Source organism: Rhinatrema bivittatum, chromosome 10, assembly GCF_901001135.1.
Source record: "Rhinatrema bivittatum chromosome 10, aRhiBiv1.1, whole genome shotgun sequence".
NCBI classification, from domain to species: Eukaryota; Metazoa; Chordata; class Amphibia; order Gymnophiona; family Rhinatrematidae; genus Rhinatrema; species Rhinatrema bivittatum.
Window position 1 is genome coordinate 47,265,671 of NC_042624.1, and position 20,730 is coordinate 47,286,400.

Here is a 20,730-nt window from a genome sequence, read left to right on the forward strand (position 1 = left end):
ACATACATTAATTACCCCTAAACGTGGACCATATGCACATGTATAAAATTTCAATAAAACATATTACACCATATCACATTTATACTCATACCATTCACACCACTCATTCATAAAGTACATATTCAGTGCATCTATATATCCCTATACAACATTATTATGCTATAATAAACATACATATAAAAACAATCACCAAATATAGCTTTCCATAACCATTGTCTTCAAAAAATCCACTAACATTTTTTTATGTTGCTCCCGACGAGACTTCTCGTTTCGCCTGACTTAACAGGTTTAAAAATTGGGTGTTTATTTTTCAGAAAATTTTGGCGGTAAGATCCGCTCGTGATATAATGAAGTATATCGGGAAAAGCACATTAAGATAAAGACGTTGGTTATATTTTGGAAGGAGGACATATATAATAACGCTGCTTTGGTGGTAGAAAAGAATTTGATACAAATTGATAGAGAGAGATACAATATCTATATGGATGGTAAGCATTTATTCTGATGCTATTAAATTTAGGATTGGTTCTCTGAGAAGTGTTTAATGGGTAATACATTCCTTTAATAAAATATATTTTTTGTATGTATTATAGTCACAACGGAGTATGGGACCATTTTGCATCTCCTTTGAATTGACAAAATATATGCTTTGGAAACTAATACATCACAAGAAGCATTGAAGAAAATATACTTCAAAAAATTCTCGTAATGGTTTATGTGATAATCTGGGGGATAAATAATAAATATATTGAATTTATAATTCCACAGTATACAAAGTAAAAAATTTTTTCCCTGAGGAAGCCTGTTAAGTCAGGCGAAACGAGAAGTCTCGTCGGGAGCAACATAAAAAAATGTTAGTGGATTTTTTGAAGACAATGGTTATGGAAAGCTATATTTGGTGATTGTTTTTATATGTATGTTTATTATAGCATAATAATGTTGTATAGGGATATATAGATGCACTGAATATGTACTTTATGAATGAGTGGTGTGAATGGTATGAGTATAAATGTGATATGGTGTAATATGTTTTATTGAAATTTTATACATGTGCATATGGTCCACGTTTAGGGGTAATTAATGTATGTATAAAGAACTGTAAATTAAATAAAATTATGGTGGCATTATAATTTTGCCGAGTGTTCCTCTGATGTTGATATATGATCTATGTTTAAGCACAGGCAGCCTCAGTTGCAAAAATTGCAGCCCAAGATCTACCTGGACACATTTTAACCAGCTAAATTTAGGTGCATTTTCAGCTAAAAAACATAAAGATGAATTTTAAAAGTCTGATGCATACTGAAATCAGAAGATGCGTGAATATGTTGGGCTGGCGCATGCCGAGAGGATTTTAAAAGCTGGCCAGATGTGTGTGTGCTTTCCGCTGCATGCTCAAATGAAAAGTTAAATAAAAGGGGCAGGGTGTAGACTGGGCATGGGCATTCCTGTTATGGTTCTGGCCGCAAGTGCCGCGACCAGACCCTTACCTCCATGTTCCTGGACCTGTTCTCGCTTCTGTTGGCCTAGTTCGCTGCCTGTTTGGCGGCGTCCCCGCGAGGGCCGCTCCGCCGGGAAGCCTCCCATGGACGCCCTGCCTCTAGGCACGCGCCACTTGGGCGCTTTTCTAGGCTGTTTCCTGCCAGTGGTGACTCCGCCCAGTTCCTGACGTCAGACGCCGCGGCCTTGATAAGCCGGCCGCGGCCACCCAGTCTTTGCCTTGCAACGGGCTTACCAACTGGTTCCCTGTTGCTCCGTGCCCCGGAGTGAGCTGCCTTTGGAACTCGCTCCATTCCTGCTTGCCTGCTACAGTACTTGCTTGGTTCCTGCTTGCTAGCTACAGTACCTGCCTGGCTCCTGCTTGCCTGCCACAGTTCCTGCCTGGTTCCATTTCCCGAGTCTTGCTACAGTTCCTGCCTGGTTCCAGTTCCTGAGTTTTGCTACAGTTCCTGCCTGGTTCCAGTACCCGAGTCCTGCTACAGTTCCTGCCTGGTTCCAGTATCCGAGTCTTGCTACAGTTCCTGTCTACTGTTCTAGTCTGGTTCCAGTTCTCAGTCCTGCTCATCAGCCTGCCCACTCCAGTCTCAAGATCATCAACCCGCCTAAGTCCCAGCAGCCGGGCCCCTACGGGTTCCTCCTGGGGGGGCTTCGGCTTCCAAGGGTGAAGCCTCACGCAAGTCCCAGTGGCTGGGCTCCTACGGGCTCCTCCCGAGGGAGCACCAGCTTCCAGGGTGAAGAGAACCTCTACGTCCTGCCTGAACATCTGCCTCCCGGCCTGCGGTGTGCCAGAGACATTGAATACCTTTCCCAGTCTCTTGCAGGTCGGCCCAAGGGTCTACTAAATTGAGACTCCATAACAATTCCTGGATTAAAAATTGAAATTGGCATGTAACTACTTATGCGCACTGGGGTTCCCTACCACATAACTTTACTTCTGCTATGGATGACGTGCAACTTAGAAAACAAAAACATCTACATAGATCAGAGGGGTTTTAAGGGTCGGGTCTAACAGGAGGTAAGGAAGAGTATTAAACTAGGGTGGTTGGGAAGTTTCATCCCTTAACTGGGTGAACTGGGAAAACTCGTAATGGCGTCGGCATGCGTGTTTTTGAAAATCCCCCCACTTACATGAAAGAAGCGGCATTTATGCACACAGGCATGCACCCACTTAAAATTGCGCGTACATGTGCACGCAGTCAAGCTATTTTATAACATATGCACATTAGTCATATAATGTCTGCATCCCTGGGCATGGGCCAATGAATGGGCACATATCTATGAAAGTTACCATCATAGCTGGTTAGGTTTATCTTGTTTTCTTACATAATCAGTAACTCTTTGGAAATGGACTCCTATGGTACTAGAACATGGGTTTCTGTATAGTAGCGCACAGCTTTGCTATTGGATCATTGGGATGTTCCTTGAAAATTTTAATTTTGAATGATCAGTTTTAATAGATTAGTGAAATGAAAACATGGAGAAAAGAACTATACTGATAGCACTGTTTATGATAAATGATTTGGGAGGACATGTACCAGCAGGTAGTTTTATTCCACATTCAAGTCACTACAAATTAAGATATGTGCTTAATTAAAGCAATCATTTCACACTTCATTGACATTGGGTGGTTTTTTTTTATGTCAATGAAGCACCTGAGATGAATAGAAGTAATTTAATTACATAACTAAAATGTCTAATTATTTCTTGGGTGTAGCATGGAATCAAATACATACAGATGTGCCAGATTCTCCAGGAGGTCCTGGGTTGCCAGCTTCTCCTGGTTCACCCTATAAATGAAAAATAAAGGGCAGATTAGAGCCATATCATAGGTAGTTCTTTATTTTCCTTGTATTTTTTGTATTATTGTAATCAAATGAATGAGCATTGTTTTATTTATGAAATGTTATTCTACACTGAATATTCTTTTATTTTCCTTCATCCTGAGAAATGCACATTCAATCACATTTTACTTTCAACAGGCGAAATTCACTACTATAGTCTGATTAAGTCTTCAAGTACTCACATTATACATTTCCACAAGTATTAAACAGTAGTCATACTATTTTTGTTTCCCTTCAAAAATTAAGCATACATTTCTAATGGATTGGAAATGTACTAGGAATTAACATCCTAGCTAGGGCTCAAAGACTGAGTGCTATTTTGAGGTTTTGTTTTTAAATGAAGTAGAAGGCAAAAATATTCTGAATAGGTAAACAATAAACTAAGAACATTTCTTGACTGCTAGTGTCTGTGACACTATTTTTAAATTAGAAATTTGCTTATGCTGAAAGTTAGATATGCTTTGCTAAAGAAAAAGCAATAGGAAAGACCATTTATCCAGTAGAGACCACTGCCATGGGTACTCTGGCTCAATCCATCTGACTACTTATAAGATACTCAATCCACTACATTCTCATTACAAATGCAATCATTCTACTGAAATTGCCGTATTACACATTCATGATTTTCCAGTTTTAGCTAAGTGTCTTATAACTCTGTTATGATCTCCGCAATCTTACAAGACCTTTTGTCATCATTAAGCTCATGCTTCACTGTTATTGTATCCAACTCCATTTCTTTCATATTGCCTCTCTCAGTTCCTCTCTCTCCCAGGGTTCAATTCTAGGTTCACCCTCTTTCTCCTTTGTTCTTTAGATTGACTTCTTTTGTTATCCAGATGTAAAATACATCAACGATACTCAGATTTTTCTCTTTGCCTTCTCTCACACAATTTGTCTGTCTTAAACAGAAATGGTGTATCTGTTTCTTATTGAATTCTCAACCATCATCTGAAAATCAGTATGGATAAAACCAGGATCCATTTTTCTCTCAGCCTTTGTCACCTTTCCTGACAAAATCTATTTTGAAAACAGTTAGGGCTGACAAAATATATTAACCATAACTTGAATATAGAGTATTTTCAGAGTGAACAGCAGTTAAAGTCACCATATATACTCCATTACTAGAGATGTGAATCGTGTGATCGATCGTCTTAACGATCGATTTTGGCTGGGGGGGAGGGAATCGGATCGTCGCGGTTTTTTTTTCTTTTTCTTAAATCGTGTAAATCGTAAATCAGGGGAGGGCGGGAAAACCGGCACACTAAAACAACCCTAAAACCCACCTCGACCCTTTAAAATAAATCCCCCACCCTCCCGAACCCCCACAAAATGTCTTAAATTACCTGGGGTCCAGTGGGGGGGTCCCGGTGTGATCTTCCACTCTCGGGCCACGGGTGCGTTAATAGAAATGGCGCCAGCGCTACCTTTGCCCTGTCATATGACAGGGCAAAGGTAGCGCCGGCACCATTTTGGTTCCTGTCCCCCGACGTCACGAGCGCAGGAGATCGCTCCCGGACCCCCGCTGGACCCCCAGGGACTTCTGGCCAGCTTGGGGGGGCCTCCTGACCCCCACAAGACTTGCCAAAAGTCCAGCGGGGGTCCGGGAGCGACCTCCTGCAGTCGAATCGTATTGCCGTATTGCAAAATGGCGCCGGCGCCATTTTGCAATACGGCAATACGATTGCCTGCGATCTCCTGCGCTCGTGACGTCGGGGGAAAGGAACCAAAATGGCGCCAGCGCCATTTCTATCAACGCACCCGTGGCCCGAGAGTGGAAGATCACACCAGGACCCCCCACTGGACCCCAGGTAATTTAAGACATTTTGGGGGGGTTTGGGAGGGTGGGGGATTTATTTTAAAGGGTCGGGGTGGGTTTTAGGGTTGTTTTAGTGTACCGGTTTTCCCGCCCTCCCCCTTCCCCTTCCCCCGATTTACGATTTTTGACGATAAATCGGGGGAATTCCTATTGTATCGCGCCTCTAACGATTTTTGACGATTTAAAATATATCGGACGATATTTTAAATCGTCAAAAAACGATTCACATCCCTATCCATTACTGCCTTCTGCTCTTCCCCAGGAAGGGGTTATTCATTCACAGAATTAACATTATAATATTGTAAATCTTAATGGATAACAATGAAAATGGCCTATTCTGCCTTCTCTATTAAGATTCATCCCCCTTTGGTATATGTGCATATAAAATTCCCAATTGCAACCCAACAACTAACTCCTCCCTTGGGTCTTCCCCCTGATCTCTCAATCCTTCTTTCATATCTGTCCCAACTGTGGCCAAGTCCATTTTGGCCATTACACTGTTGGCCTCCCTATGAAGTCGTACAATTCCTGATTCTTGAGTTGTATCTGCCACTCCATGCAGGTTACCCCTTGCATGAGTTCCACTACTGTTTTAAAATTGCTGCTCCATACAAGCTACCCCAATGCATTTTTTGGATCCCTGATGTAATTGTACCACTACAACCACTGGGTATTTTGTGCAGGTTAATATCCGGTACTTAATTTCCATCCACTTTCCACTCTGAATCCTCTGTGCCTATCCCACACTTTTAATTCCACTACTATTTCCGTCTCCACCACCTGCTCCAGAAGGGCATTCCAGAAATCTACCATCCTTTCTATGAAAAATTCTTTCCTGATGTTTTTCCTGGGTTTTACTCCTTGGAACTTTACATTATGGCACATAGGCGTCAATTTTAAAAGGAGTGCTCGCAATTCCATGTGCATGTGGTTCCTGACGCACTCACATGGAATCGCTGATTTTATAACAAGGGTGCACCAGCTCACGCATGTTATAAAATCTCATGGCCACGCGCACATGCACAGCGGATTTTAAAATCCATGTGCGCATGTGCGGGTAGCACATAAGAGGACTGAATTATCGAATATTATGTGCGGTGATGCAATCGGGCCTCCCCTGCGCTATTTTTTGCTTCACGCGTTATGCTCGCATTAGCCGTGCATTACTGGGGAAAAGTTTTTATCGCACATGCCTTTCTCTCTCTCTTTCCTCCTGAACATTGCGTGCGATAAAAACTTTTCCCCAGTAATGCACGGCTAACGCAGGCATAACAGAAAGAAAAATGGTGTCGTTATTTCTGGTGTTAAAACCTGGGTTACTGTGCGTTACTCTATTGCATTCCACATTAGGAGTTGCTCATTACCATTAATTCTACCCACACTCGCAGCAAATATGAAATTTTCATACTAGCACACATAGCACCTTTTAACGTGGGCATTATTGTGTGCATTAGGGCTTTATCGTGAGCGTCATGGCCCTCTTGCAAAATGATCAATGACCCTGTAAATTAGGTCACTAATTTTAGATGCCAGAATTTAGGTGATTATCAACAGAGCTCAGGGGCCTAAATTTTTGCCTGAAAATTCACTTCAATTCCAGGCCCTAAAATGGGCTCCAAAATTTAGGCTTGCAATTCATTTGTCAGGATGTAGACTCCTAAGGGCCCAGTGCAATAAGGTGCGCTTGGCAAAATGCACACTTTTACCTGCAGGTGTACACACACATTTTGGGGTATATTTTCAAAGGGGTACATGTGTAAGATACGCGCGTACCCCCTGAAAACCTACCCCAAACCCCCCCCTGCGTGCGCCGAGCCTATTTTGCATAGGCTCGGCGGCGCGCGCCAGCCCCAGGGCTTGCATGGAGGGGCGTGTCGGGGGGCATGTCAGGGGCATACCGGGAGTGACGCGGCATTTCGGGGGAATGTAGCGAGTGACGCGGCGTTTCTGGGGCGGTGCCTTGGGCGTGGTTTCGGCCCTGGGGCATTCCGGGGGCGTGGTCGTGGCTTCCAGACCAGCCCCCGGACTGAAACATGGAGCACGGCAGCCGGCCCGGCGCGCGCAAAGTTACGCCTGCTTCCAGCAGGCGTAACTTTGCCGACAAAGGTGGGGGGGGGGGGGGTTTAGATAGGTCCGGGGGGGGGGGTTAGGTAGGGGAAGGGAAGGGAAGGTGCGGGGGGGGGGGGGGGGTGGAAGGAAAGTTCCCTCTGAGGCCGCTCCGATTTCGGAGCGGCCTCGGAGGGAACGGAGGCAGGCTGCGCGGCTTGGCACGCGCAGGCTGCAGATTTTGGGCAGCTTGGTGCTCGCTGACCCTGGATTTTAATGGATATGCGCGGCTACGCGCGTATCTATTAAAATCCCACGTACTCTTGTTCGCGCCTGGTGCGTGAACAAAAGTACGCGTGTGCGCAGATTTATAAAATCTGCCCCTTTGTGTGTCAACTTTACTCCTAATGCAATAAGGAGTTCTGCGCACAAAATTTGTGTGTGCAGACATGTTCAGATTGTTTGGCTTCCCTGCATGGAAATCTCAGGTGCATGAAAGCATTAGCAATAACCCCTCAATGCAGAGAGGTGCACTGACTGAACTAAGATTTTCTTACTGCTGGAAATTCTCCTCCTGGTCTAAGGTGCAGTAAAGCTTTGCTAGTCTAAGAGCAGAAGCAAGAGTTCTGCTTTCATGACCTGTAGTTGGCATTTTATGCACAGAAAACATGTTTTGTGCACATAAATTATATTTTATGGCCTGTGTACATATTTCAACTACTGATGCAGTAGTATGCTGCATTAGGAGCTAAAAAAAAAGGCTTGTGTGCCATTACATTGGTCCCTAACCCCGAGATTCATCAAAATGCTGCGGCATCCTCTCTACACAATTTAACTTACATTCTTGAAGTTCTTTTAAGACTCGTGTACCATACAAACTATGGGGTAGATTTTCAAAGGGTTACGTGCGTAACCCCCGAAAACCTACCCCAAACCCCCCCTGCGCGCGCCGAGCCTATCTTGCATAACCTCGGCAGCGCGCGCAAGCCCCGGGATGCACGTAAGTCCCGGAGCTTTCCAGGGGGGCGTGTTGCAGTGGCACGTCATTCGGGGGCGGGGCTACGGGCGTGGAGCAACCATGCAAAACACGGCCATGTGAGGAACTGAACACTTTACTATTATTTGAGAAAAAGTGCACTCCACAATAGATTATTCTCAAATAAACGAATTACTCTGAAATCACGAATAGCCTGAAGGTGACCACATATTTTCCTTTGTTAAAGATGCCTCTTTAACATTTTGTTATTGCAGTGAGATCGTGTCTATACTGTTTGAGTTCATTCTTTCACTTATTGGGTTCTCTTATCTGTTGATATAGAGTGCTATGAATGGTAATGTCACTGTACTTGATTAACAAACCAGATGGCTCCTGCGTGCAGTTATTACTAGCAGACTCCAAATTCTCCAAATCTTAACTATCTGTGCAGAATCAGGAATGTGTACAGTAGGAACTGAACATTTTAAAGGAAGCTGAGAATGCCTTTGTAATCAGATTGTACATACCAAATCAATATCTTTCAGATATTCATTTCTAAGTCTAGTTAGTTGTGAGTGATTACTTTCTAGCTCAATGAACTGACAAATCTACCCTTGTAGAAAACTAGGTTGTTAGTTAAATGGTCTGATACTAGTGCTTTAAAAGTGCTTTAAAAGTAGAAATCTATGAAACTAAAATGTAATCTCTTCTACAACTGTCAGGCATTTGGTGAAAATTGCATATTTTTCCTGATAAAACTTAAATTGACAATGCTAGAAATTGGATATTCTTTCCTTTAAATGGAAAAATGTAAGTAACAAGATCTATTTTAATTATTACACAAGCAGTAAAACAAAGATTATAGACCTCTACAAACAATACTACTTATTGTTTTGCTGAGATGTTATGCATTTATTTTATTCATAGTTATTATTGTTGATTTATTTTTAGTGTAGTCCTTATTGTGTACTTTTTTCTTTTGCTAAGCTGCTATAGGCACAGCACCGGGCCGGTACGTGAGCACCACATATAAACCGGTGCCGCACCTGGAGCACCAGAAAAGGGGCAGGGGATGCGGCCTTAACTTGGCGGTTGATTGCCAGGACAAGCGCCGTTTGCGCCACGCGATAATACCATCATCATCTCTTCCAACTGGTGTGGGCATGTGCAGCAGAGGCCGCAAAGCACACAGAGTTAAGGGCAGCCAGGAAGAAGGAGGTCCTTGGCAGCAGTGCAAAGCTGGGGGGGACGGGTCGGGATGGTGCGGAAGGTTCATTGGGCTGTTTGAAGCCTGGGGCCATCCCAAGGGGTGGAGGCAGCCATGCGGGAAGAAATCTGGCCGGCACGCCCTGCCTCCGGCCCTTTTGATTCCTGCTCCCGGAGCTGCTGCCTTTGCTGTGAAACCCACCCTTTTTTATGTTAATTGGAGGGTTAGCAGGCTAGTCAGATTTGCTGTTAGTAAGAGCTATTTTACATGTCTCTTTTTATCTTGCTGCAGCTGGGCAGGGTTACCCGAGCCGGGAGGGGCGCCACCAGTTGGAGGCAGTGCACAGTATGTGGTATAACCTAAAACAATGCAATGGGGGGCTGTCTGTCGCCAGGGCCTGCTGGCCCCATTGCAGTGGCAGACCGGATGCCCCCCCATCCTTCAATGGGGCAGTTCTCTTTCCCTGTTGATTGTAACTTTGACCTATTCCTACCTATTGTTATCTTTTGTTTACTTGAATTGTTACTCCAGTTATACCCTTGTTAATTGTAAACCGATCCGATATGGTTATTTACTATGAAGGTCGGTATAAAAAACTGTTAAATAAATAAATAAATAAATCTTGATTGGATGTAGCGAGTGACCTGAACGCCCTATGATTACCTCCCGGAAGGCAGGGCTTTGCTTGGTTGTGGCACCAAAAGGGGACACTATGCTAGCTTATCTATGTTGTACACTGTCATTGTAAAATAGCTGCGGCCAATTTAGTCCACATATGATGTCTATGGTGTTCTGTATATGTGGGAGCGTACTGCTGTCTTCTCTCCCCTCCCCCCCCCCCTTCCCTAGCAACAGTCTTTCACAGCTGCCCAGGTTATGATCTCCAATTGCATGCTGTTCCTGAATTGGGGTTAATTTCTTATTCAAAAAGGTGGGCCATATATCCAAATAATAAAAATAAAATTGTTTAGGAAGTATTCTGTATAGGTGCTGAACACCAAGAGATGAGTTCTCTAATGGACTAAGCTGGCTAATAGGTTAGGGCAGTGCAAACCACTGCTCATAGTAGCCCAATGTGTACTCGCACTCTGAAAAGACAAAATAAATTGACAGAAAAAGTGGAGAAGGACAACTTTGTAAAAAAAAGTGCTGTGGTACTTGTACCTGAAAATGCAAAGTTAAGAATCAGGGAAACTTTGATAAAATGAGGAAAATAGAAAAAAACTGAAAGGTGCAGCTGCAAAGGTTAAGTGTTCAACAGGCATGGACATTGTTTAAAAATACAATCCTAGAGGCGCAGTCTGTATGTATTCCACACATTAAGAAAGGTGGAAAGAAAGCAAAATAGGATAAACATAAGCATTGTCAAGTTAAGTGTAAATCATTGATAAGACAGGCGAAGAGAGAATTTGAAATGAAGTTTGCCATAAAGGCAAAAACTCAAAATAAAAACTTTTAAAAATATATCCGAAGCAAGAAACCTGTTAGGGAGTCAGTTGGACCATTAGATGATAGAGGGGTTAAAGGGGCTCTTAGGGAAGATAAAGCCATTGCAGAAAGACTAAATTCATTCTTTGCTTCCGTGTTTACTAATGAGGATGTTGGGGAGATACTAGTTCCGGAGATGATTTTCAGGGGTGATGAGTCAGATGAACTGAACGAAATCACTGTGAACCTGGAAGATGCAGTAGGCCAGACTGACAAGCTAAAGAGTAGCAAATCACCTGGACCAGATGGTATGCATCCTAGGGTACTGAAGGAAATAAAAAATGAAATTTCTGATCTATTAGTTAAAATTTGTAACCTATCATTAAAATCATCTATTATAGATGAAGACTGGAGGGTGGCCAATGTAACCCCAATATTTAAAAAAGGCTCCAGGGGTGATCCAGGTAACTCTAGACCAGTGAGCCTGACTTCAGTGCCAGGAAAATTAGTGGAAACTATTCTCAAGATAAAAATCGTAGAGCATATAGAAAGACATGATTTAATGGAACACAGTCAACATGGATTTACCCAAAGGAAGTCTTGCCTAACAAATCTGCTTCATTTTTTTGAAGGGGTTAATAAACATGTGGATAAAGGTGAACTGGTAGATGTAGTGTATTTGGATTTTCAGAAGATGTTTGACAAATTCCCTCATGAGAAGCTTCTACGAAAACTAAAAAGTCATGGGATAGGAGGCGATGTCCTTTCGTGGATTACAAACTGGTTAAAAGACAGGAAACAGAGAGTCAGATTAAATGGTCAATTTTCTCAGTGGAAAAGGGTAATAGTGGAGTGCCTCGGGGATCTGTACTTGGACCGGTGCTTTTCAATATATATATAAATGATCTGGAAAGGAATACGACAAGTGAGGTTATCAAATTTGCGGATGATACAAAATTATTCATAGTTAAATCAAACGTGTACTGTGATACATTACAGGAGGACCTTGCAAGATTGGAAGATTGGGCATCCAAATGGCAGATGAAATTTCATGTGGACAAGTGCAAGGTTTTGCATATAGGGAAAAATAACCCTTGCTGTAGTTACACGATGATAGGTTCCATATTAGGAGCTACCACCCAGGAAAAAGATCTAGGCATCATAGTGGATAATACTTTAAAATCGTCGGCTCAGTGTGCTGCAGCAGTCAAAAAATCAAATTGAATGTTAGGAATTATTAGGAAGGGAATGGTTAATAAAACGGAAAATGTCATAATGCCTCTATATCGCTCCATGGTGAGACCGCACCTTAAATACTGTGTACAATTCTGGTCACCGCATCTCAAAAAGATATAGTTGCGATGGAGAAGGTACAGAGAAGGGCAACCAAAATGATAAAGGGGATGGAACAGCTCCCCTATGAGAAACGGAACTTTTGGCCAGCTTGGGGGGGTCAGGAGGCCCCCCCAAGCTGGCCAAAAGTTCCGTTTGTGTCCAACGAGGGGTCCGGGAGCGGAACCGCGGTGGACCACGTGATGGCCGCGTCACTCCGACGTGACGCAGACGTCACGTGCTCCTCGCAAAGGAATAGAGGAATGGCTTCCTGACTCCCCGCTGGACCACCAGGGAGTTTTGGTAAGTCTTGGGGGGGATTAAGGAGGGTGAGGGGTTTAAATTTTTATTTAGGATCAACGATCGCGATTTCCAACGTATTCAACATAGCTATGTTGAATAAGTTGGAAATCCGATCGTTTTCGCCTCATCACTTTTTTAAGTTAAAAAAAAAAAAATAAGTAGCGTTTTACATATAAGTTCAAAACGAATGCACACCCCTAATCAGTAGCATGGGATCTTCTTGGTGTTTGGGTAATTGCCAGGTTCTTGTGGCCTGGTTTGGCCTCTGTTGAAAACAGGATGCTGGGCTTGATGGTCCCTTGGTCTGACCCAGCATGGCAATTTCTTATGTTCTTATGTTCTTAAGAGTTTCCTCACTACCTCTAATACAAACTTTGCGTGCATCATTACTTCTGTGGAACTGTTTCCCTGCCAAAGGTTGCAAAAACTGAAAAGGGCAATTTTCAAACAGCCCTCAGAAATGCGGTGTCCTTGGCTGATATTTGCCGGTAGACTTTGCACCAATTTTCAAAGGAAAACCTTTCCCTTTGAAAACTGCCTAAGAAAAATTATCTACACAAATCTGTACCTCCTTTCTATACTTCTTTCACATAGGATGATATTCAGTGGGCTGCAGAGCGAGGAAGTAACCTGGGTAACTTTACCCAGATATTCAGTTTCACTTAGCTATGCCCCCAGAGCTTCCCACTCTCTGCCTCTTTATCTGGCTAAATCTGAGCTGGGTAATAACCTTCCTGGGTAAACTTTCATCAGTGAGAAGGGCTGGAAAATCAAATCACAGGCTTTGTCTGGCTAGCTGGACAAACCCCTTTGAATATTGAACTTAATAATGACGGCAGAAAAAGACCAAAATGGTCCATCTAGTCTGCCCAGCAAGCTTTTCAAGGCAGTCACTGCCGCTCTGTGCAGGTTACCCCATGTTTCTCTTAAGGGTAGTAACTGCCGCTCCATGCCGGTTAAGCTTTTTTATTTATTCCTATCCTCTAGCCTTTTAGGGATCCTCAGTGTTTATCCCATGCCCTTTGAAAATCCTTCACAGTTTTAGTCTTCATTACTTCCTCTGGAAGGGCATTCCAGGCATCCATCACCCTCTCAGTGAAGAAATATTTCCTGACATTGGTTCTAAGTCTTCCTCCCTGGAGTTTCAAATTGTGACCCCTAGTTCTACTAAATTGTTTCCAACTTGTGGGTCTTTATCCAAATCCAAAAGTGTGTATTTGCGAAACCCTCCCTAACCCTAACCCCAAGAAAACTGCCTTTCATCTCAGGTAAAGATACTTGCATAGTGACACTATGCACATAATTTTATGCCCACACAGGTGAGTAATTTTCAAAGACCCCATCTCCACTGCTAAAGCACTTTTACCCACAGAAATACCTTTTACCATTGCCTCCAAATTCTACCTTAGACCGAAGAATCCTTATTTTAAATTTGTGCAAGCAAACTTACTTACAGGCTTTTTTTAAAACTTTTTTTTTCCTTAAATTTATATCTGGCTCATAAATTTCTAATTGTTAAAAAAAATATATTTATTTATTATTATTTATTTAAAGTCTCTTCTATACCGATAGCCGTTCGCACATCGTATTGGTTTACATCAAACAAATAACATTTGGGCAGGGCCATTACAAGTAACAGTTGAAGAAAATTAGCTAATGACAAAGTAACTAAATAAGGGGTATCATATGCAAAATACAGAAACAATGCAGAAACAATAACTATAGAGAAAACTGATTGGCATAATAATAAATAAATAAATAAATATGCCAACTATAATACAATAACTACAATGTAGAGTATTTTTACAGCACTCTTAATCATGTTCGGCGGAGGGGGGTAACAGGTCAGCTATTCGAATTGTTACTCGCTTGCTGCTGGAGATTTTTTATATATACCAGAAATCTTTGGAATTAAAGTCAAATAACTAATGGAATCAAACTCACTGAAACTAGCTAAGTTAGCTTTTAAATTTGTTCATTTTGATAAATGTTCACATACTAATATATTTATATATATATATGTGAGTGTGTGTGAAGTACTGTGGGGTCAATATTCAAAACTGGCTAATTAAAGAGGTCATTCATCAAATTGTGTTAGGCCGTTATCGCGGGCGATAGCTATGATGTATATTCTGCGGCACAGATATGTTGCTATATATATGTGTATAAGTGAGAGCTTAGCCAGACAAGTCTAGTTGGGTAAGGTCAGACCTGCTCTATGGCACATCTAGCTTAGCCGTACAACTTATGCGGCTAAGTTTGAATATCAGCATTTAGCCACATAAGTTTTTCAGCTAACACGCTCCGTCCCAATCTGCCCACTGCCCACCCACAACTTATGTGGCTAACGTTTTAGCTGTAAAAGGACTTATACAACTAAACAGTGGCCACTGAATATGGGCCCATATTCAGCCACTGCTACTTAGCTGCATAAGTGGCTATTCCGGCTAAATAGTTCTGAACGCACTTTGAATATTGACCTCTATATATCTATATGATATATATATAATTCCGTGAAATACTCAAGTAGCTCTAGTGTAAGTTTATAGACTGATATGATACAATTAATTTGGTTTTGCATTTTTTTAAGCAACTAATTTAGGGCTGGATTCATCATTATTTTGTGCGTTAGGGCCTTATAGCACACGCTTTGAAAAATAACCCCCTTACAGTCTACATAGAATGAATATCTACAGTTCACCTATCTTGTTCATTTTCCCCATCAAATAAATTTACTTCTTCACTATCCACTTCCAATACCCCCAACCCAAATACACAATCAAAAGCCTTGCATACTCACCAACTCCAGCTTCTTCAGATACTGGTGGAGGAGTAGCCTAGCACAGTAGTCATATATACCACTCTCTCCCTAGCATTGGGTACTACTCATATTGTCTAGTACTAACTGGCCACAGAAGAAAAAGCAAAGTGACTTTCAGCATCTCATGCCTTGCTGAAGCCCTTTCCTATTACTGCAAGCTTCCATTACTGGGATGAGGAGAGCCAGAACACTGTGGATCCACCCCTTGAGTGCCATCTCTGGTGCTAACATCAACATTTAACTCTTTTCTCTTTTGCTTGTATAGGTACCAATATAAATCTAACTAAGGGTGTCATTTATCAAAGTGCTATATGGCGTTTTCACATGAAAAAACACCTTTAACATATGCAAAAATGCCATTAATGCATGTGAAAGCACCATAATGTTTGGTGCGATGCAAATGAGAAAAAGGGGAGGATATTGGCCAAGTGGGCTGGGCTCACAGTTTTGTGAAGCTGTATTGCAAATTTTAACTACACCTTTTTTATTTGTGTTTTAAGCTCCTGGAGAGCCAGCCAAGCTATCAGGGCCTTGACCTGATGGACTCTCTACCTGGGTAACATCAAGCTATGTTGCGAGAACATTGCACAAATCTCATCTTTGGGTGAGTTTCCTCACTCCAAAGGTCTTCAATTCTTCACAAGAGAGCACTGTTCTGTTCATACGTCTCACTTTGAATGTCAAAGTAGCCCCTAACCCCTACACTAATACCTAAATCTCACCTCGAGTTACTAGGTGGGCCTCCTATAGAGATATAAATAACTACCTAGTATGAAACTATTAGTTTTTACTGCTTTTCTGTGCACTTTCCCGGTGCCCGGAGAAATTAAGGTAGGCGCTAATTTCTGAAAGTAAAATTGGCGGCTTGGCTGCACATTTTCCTTTCTAAATCGCGTGGGAATACCTAATAGGGCCATCAACATGCATTTGCATGTTGCAGGCGCTATTAGGTTTGGGGGGGTTGGTCGCGCGTTTTTGACCCCTTACTGAATAAAGGGTAATGCTAGCATGTCTAATCGCGTGTCCAATCGTGGGTTAACAGTGCGCTCTGGTGGAGCGCACTGTACTGTATCGGCCTGTTTGTTTGTGAATTCTGCACCACTCTGTACGTGTTCTATCTCTGCTTTTTGGTGTTATTACATCAGAAGCATTGAGTGCTGCTATCTTAGTCTCTCTCTTTCTCTTGAACACTTTTTCAGGCTGTAATAGTATCTCAGTTCTGATTTGGTGGTCTAACTAGATTGTGTGTTAGTTCAATGATGTATACGCTTCGCTAGATCCACTGATTTCTCACTGGTATTTATCCCCTTCACTGGTGCTGATCTGCTGAACTGACAAAACACTGGTAGTAGGTACAGTGTAAGGAAACAAATGGGCTCCTTCTCCTCTGTATGGGGAGGTCATCTCCCAGCTTGCTTCTGGACCTACCTAAGCTTTAACTAAAATAATAGTGTTCCTCCAATACTCTGTCCCCGCTTATCTTTTGAAAATGTACTAGATATGAGTTCCCTAAATGTATGTCCACAAAAGCTAGTTGAAACTTTACTAGCTAATTTTGTCTAGAAAATAAATAAATACATTTCCATATTCTTCAAAGAGCACAGAGAAAAATTTGGAATCAGTGTGAGAGAAAAATAAACTCTCCCACTCAGATACTTTCCTTTCTACTCTCAAATCTGGCACACTCAGTCACTTTGTGTTTGCTGCTGCTGTAGATAATTATATAAAGACCATTTGGAAGTTTGTAAGTGCCCCATTTGAATGCTCTGCTAGTAACAGCTCTCTTATGCTGAATTTGTTCTCCCTGTACTGTTGCAGAATTGTAAATTCATTCAAAATGTTCTTTTTCTTTTCTTTTCCATACCAACTGTGCATTCTCCTTCTTGTCAAGGATTATTCTTAGATTCAGAATTATTCTCAAACCCACAGGTTTCGATATTAAGGAATCTGATCCCTTTACAGATAGTTCTTCCTTTGGTTATGATTTGTTTCTTTTCAGGGAAAAAAATTGAATTTAATCCTTACAGCTGTACAGTATTTAAGCAAAGGAGAGATCTCAAATTTTACTTCAATGAAAGTGAGTGTGTAGTATAAATCCATCTAATAACAAACTCTCTTTCTCTCTCAATCTCTCTCTATCAAAGCTGGACTTCAAATCCCGCATGTCCACCAAATGTGTAACACTTGATCAGTGGGGAACTCAAATATGTCACTTCACCAGCCTCTTCACAGCACCTTTTCAGCACATGCACACAAGAAGGTAGAGGCTATCTGATTTTATATACACACTGGCAGGAATTTTCCACAGCTAAATCATTAGCAGTGCTGATTTTGTAAAATGAAAGTAAAAACCCGGCAGCTCTGCTCCTCCTCCTTAGTTCACTCTCTTCAGTCCTGCCCCTTGTTAGTTGAATGGAGAGAGGAAAGAACCTCTGGTAGCTGCCTGCACATCAGCTGATTATCCCCTCACCTCTCCTGCGGCTTCTACGTTTCCTGGAGCTTTTCTTTTTTCTGCCAGCACTGACATCAGCTCTGAGACACCCCAGCCTCATTTCTCTTTACTCCTGACCTATGATAATCCCAATCAGAGGTTCCACAGGAACAGGTAAATACCGTATTTTTAGCTCCATAAGACCCAGTATTTTTCCCCCCAAAGTGAGGAGAAAATGTCTGTGCGTCTTATGGAGCGAATATATAAAAAAAAAAATTATCTACAACCCCCCACCCTCCTGACCCCCGCCCCCCCAAGACTTGCCAAAGATCCCTGGTGGTCCAGCGGGGGTCCCGGGAGCGATCTCCTGCTCTTGGGCCATCGGCTGACAGTAATCAAAATGGCGCCAGTGGCCCTTTGCTCTTACTATGTGACAGGGGCTGCTGGTGCCATTGGTTGGCCCCTGTCACATGGTAGGAGCAATGGGCAGCTGGCGCCATCTTGGCTGGACCACCAGGGAGTTTTGGCAAGTCTTGGGGGGGGGGGGGGTCAGGAGGGTGGGGAATTGTAAATTAAATTTGAAGGGTTGGCGGTGGGTTGTTTGGTTTTTTTTGTACAAAACGCCCAACTTCTGACGTCAGACGCCGCGGCCTTGATAAGCCGGCCGCGGTCATCCAGTCTTTGCCTTGCAACGGGTTAGCCTCCTGGTTTCATGTTGCGCTGTGCCCTGGAGTACTCGCCTTGCTTCGTCACTCTGTTCCTGCTACAGTACCTGCTTGGTTCCTGCTTGCTTGCTACACTACCTGCTTGGCTCCTGCCTGCCTGCTACAGTACCTGCTGGTCCCTGCTTGCTACAGTACCTGCTGGTTCGTGACTGCCTGCTACAGTACCCAGTTGGCCCCAGTCCGCCTGCTACAGTTCTTGCCTGGTTCCAGTACCTGAATCCTGTTACAGCTCCTGCCTGGTCCCAGTACCCGGTGCCTGCTGCTGTTCTTGCCTGGTCCCAGTACCCGAATCCTGCCACAGTTCCTGCCTGGTTCCAGTACCCGAGTCTCGCTACAGTTCCTGTCTGGTTCCAGAACCCGAACCCAGTTACAGTATTGCTACTGCCTTAGTCTGGTTCCAGTTACCTGTCCTGATCCACAACCCACCTAAGTCCTAGCGGCTGGGCCCCTACGGGCTCCTCCCGGGGGGGCTTCGGCTTCCAAGGGTGAAGCCACCTAAGTCCCAGCGGTTGGGCTCCTACGGGCTCCTCCCAGGGGAGCACCAGCTTCCAGGGTGAAGAGCATCTACATCCTGCCTGAACATCTGCCTCCTGGCCTGCTACCCACTAGAGACTTTGACCATCTTTCCCGGTCTCCAGCAGGTCGGCCCAAGGGTCCACTAAACAGAGACTCCTATAACACAAAAGAGAACGATAAAAGTTTTCTGATCCAGGGAGTGGACCGAAATGGCCCTCCCAGGCCCGAAAACGAAACGGGGACAAAGAAAATTGTATGCACACCCCTAATTTGCTCTATAAGACGCACAGATGCCCCGGAACAGAGTCGGTTTAGCACACCATTTTTTGTAAATTTTCCCCCTCTGAATCCTAGGTGCATCTTATGGAGTGAAAAATACAGTATATACAAAAAAATATATACCTCCCCCTTCTTTAATTTTTAACACATAAAATGATGACATTCCTTAATAATGTGCTGATCTGTTTATTCTCACTGTCCTGCTGTTTTGTTGGTTCTTGTAAATTAAACATGGTATGACAGAGCCATTCATGGATGAAGAGAAGTTTGTGAACTCTGCCAGTTGCAGACTAATTAATCCTTTGCTGGGTGTGACTGTCTATGTCAGTGGTATTAACTTCCAGTCCTTGAGGGCCACAAATGGGTCAGATTTTCAGGACATTCCTAAAGAATATGCGTGAGATAGATTTGCTTGTTTATTGGCTCAATTGTAGGCAAATCTATCTCGAGCATATGCATTAAGGATATCCTAAAAATCTGACCTATTTGCAGCCCTCGAGGACTTGAAGTGAAAACCACTGGTCTATATAGAAATCTGATTCAAAAAGCATGAGAGAGTCAAGCCTCCTAGAAGAGGATTGGTGTGAAGAAGAGAAGACTTGCAAGGGGCTGGAGACAGAAAAGAATAACTGAAAGGGGAAAGTAAAAAGTGGACATTGTATAGTACTGAACTGTGAGTTTAGAATTCCGATAAAAATGTTTGTTCAAAGTTCTACAGAATATGAATTAAACTGTGAGAAAGAATGCCATCTTAAAACAAATGGAGGGAAAGCTAAGCTATAAGAAATCTTGAGACTTATTAAGTTAAAATAAAGCTTTACTATAATGTATAAAGAAAATATGTAATTTGTTGGTCAAAACATGTCTCAGAAAACTATTCTAGTCAGAAGCCTATGAAGGCACAATTTTCATTTTTGTTTTTCTTTATTTTTATAAGGCACCCATTGGTCCGGACTATGAATTTTCCCTATGCTTGGCATGGGGAATACCACAGGAGAAATTATATTTACTAATATGATTTATCTTTAGGTTTATAACCTGAGTGGGGCATGAGACAGGATCTCAGTCACCCTGATACCACAATTCTCTCACTTGTGGCACAACAGACCAGATAAAATCATCACACAAAAATAAAAAGGTAATTAACCCTTTTACTAGAATTGTGTAAGTAGACAGTAAATCCAACCAGAACATTAAATGGAAAAAAACAGTAGTGAAATATAATATAAACTTGCAATTTTCTTATTTTATATCAAGCAATGGGCATGGCCTGTTAGCCAGGGCAACCAGCATACTCATATGGATAGTAAAAAGAAATAAGGAATGCTAATAGAGAAAGGTGGGGGGGGGGGGGGGACAGTGATGTACACAGCTTTCAAAAACTGTCTTTACCTGAGTACTCAAAAAGGGCAGGGGGAACAGAGCCACCTCAATGTCACCATGTTTTTAAATGGTGCACCCTGTCCCAAACACAAAATTGTGAAGAAAAAAAAAACAATCAAGTAAATGAAG

At 42.6% G+C, this 20,730-nt stretch overlaps 1 protein-coding gene across 1 annotated transcript in view; it reads right to left on the bottom strand.

Annotated features, from left to right (window-relative positions):
- The window catches only part of COL11A1 (collagen type XI alpha 1 chain), a 623,839-nt gene that overhangs the window by 74,813 nt on the left and 528,296 nt on the right, over positions 1–20,730 (bottom strand). The window contains 1 exon segment of the mRNA XM_029618381.1: positions 3,231–3,284. Coding sequence (XP_029474241.1) covers positions 3,231–3,284 — 54 coding nt within the window.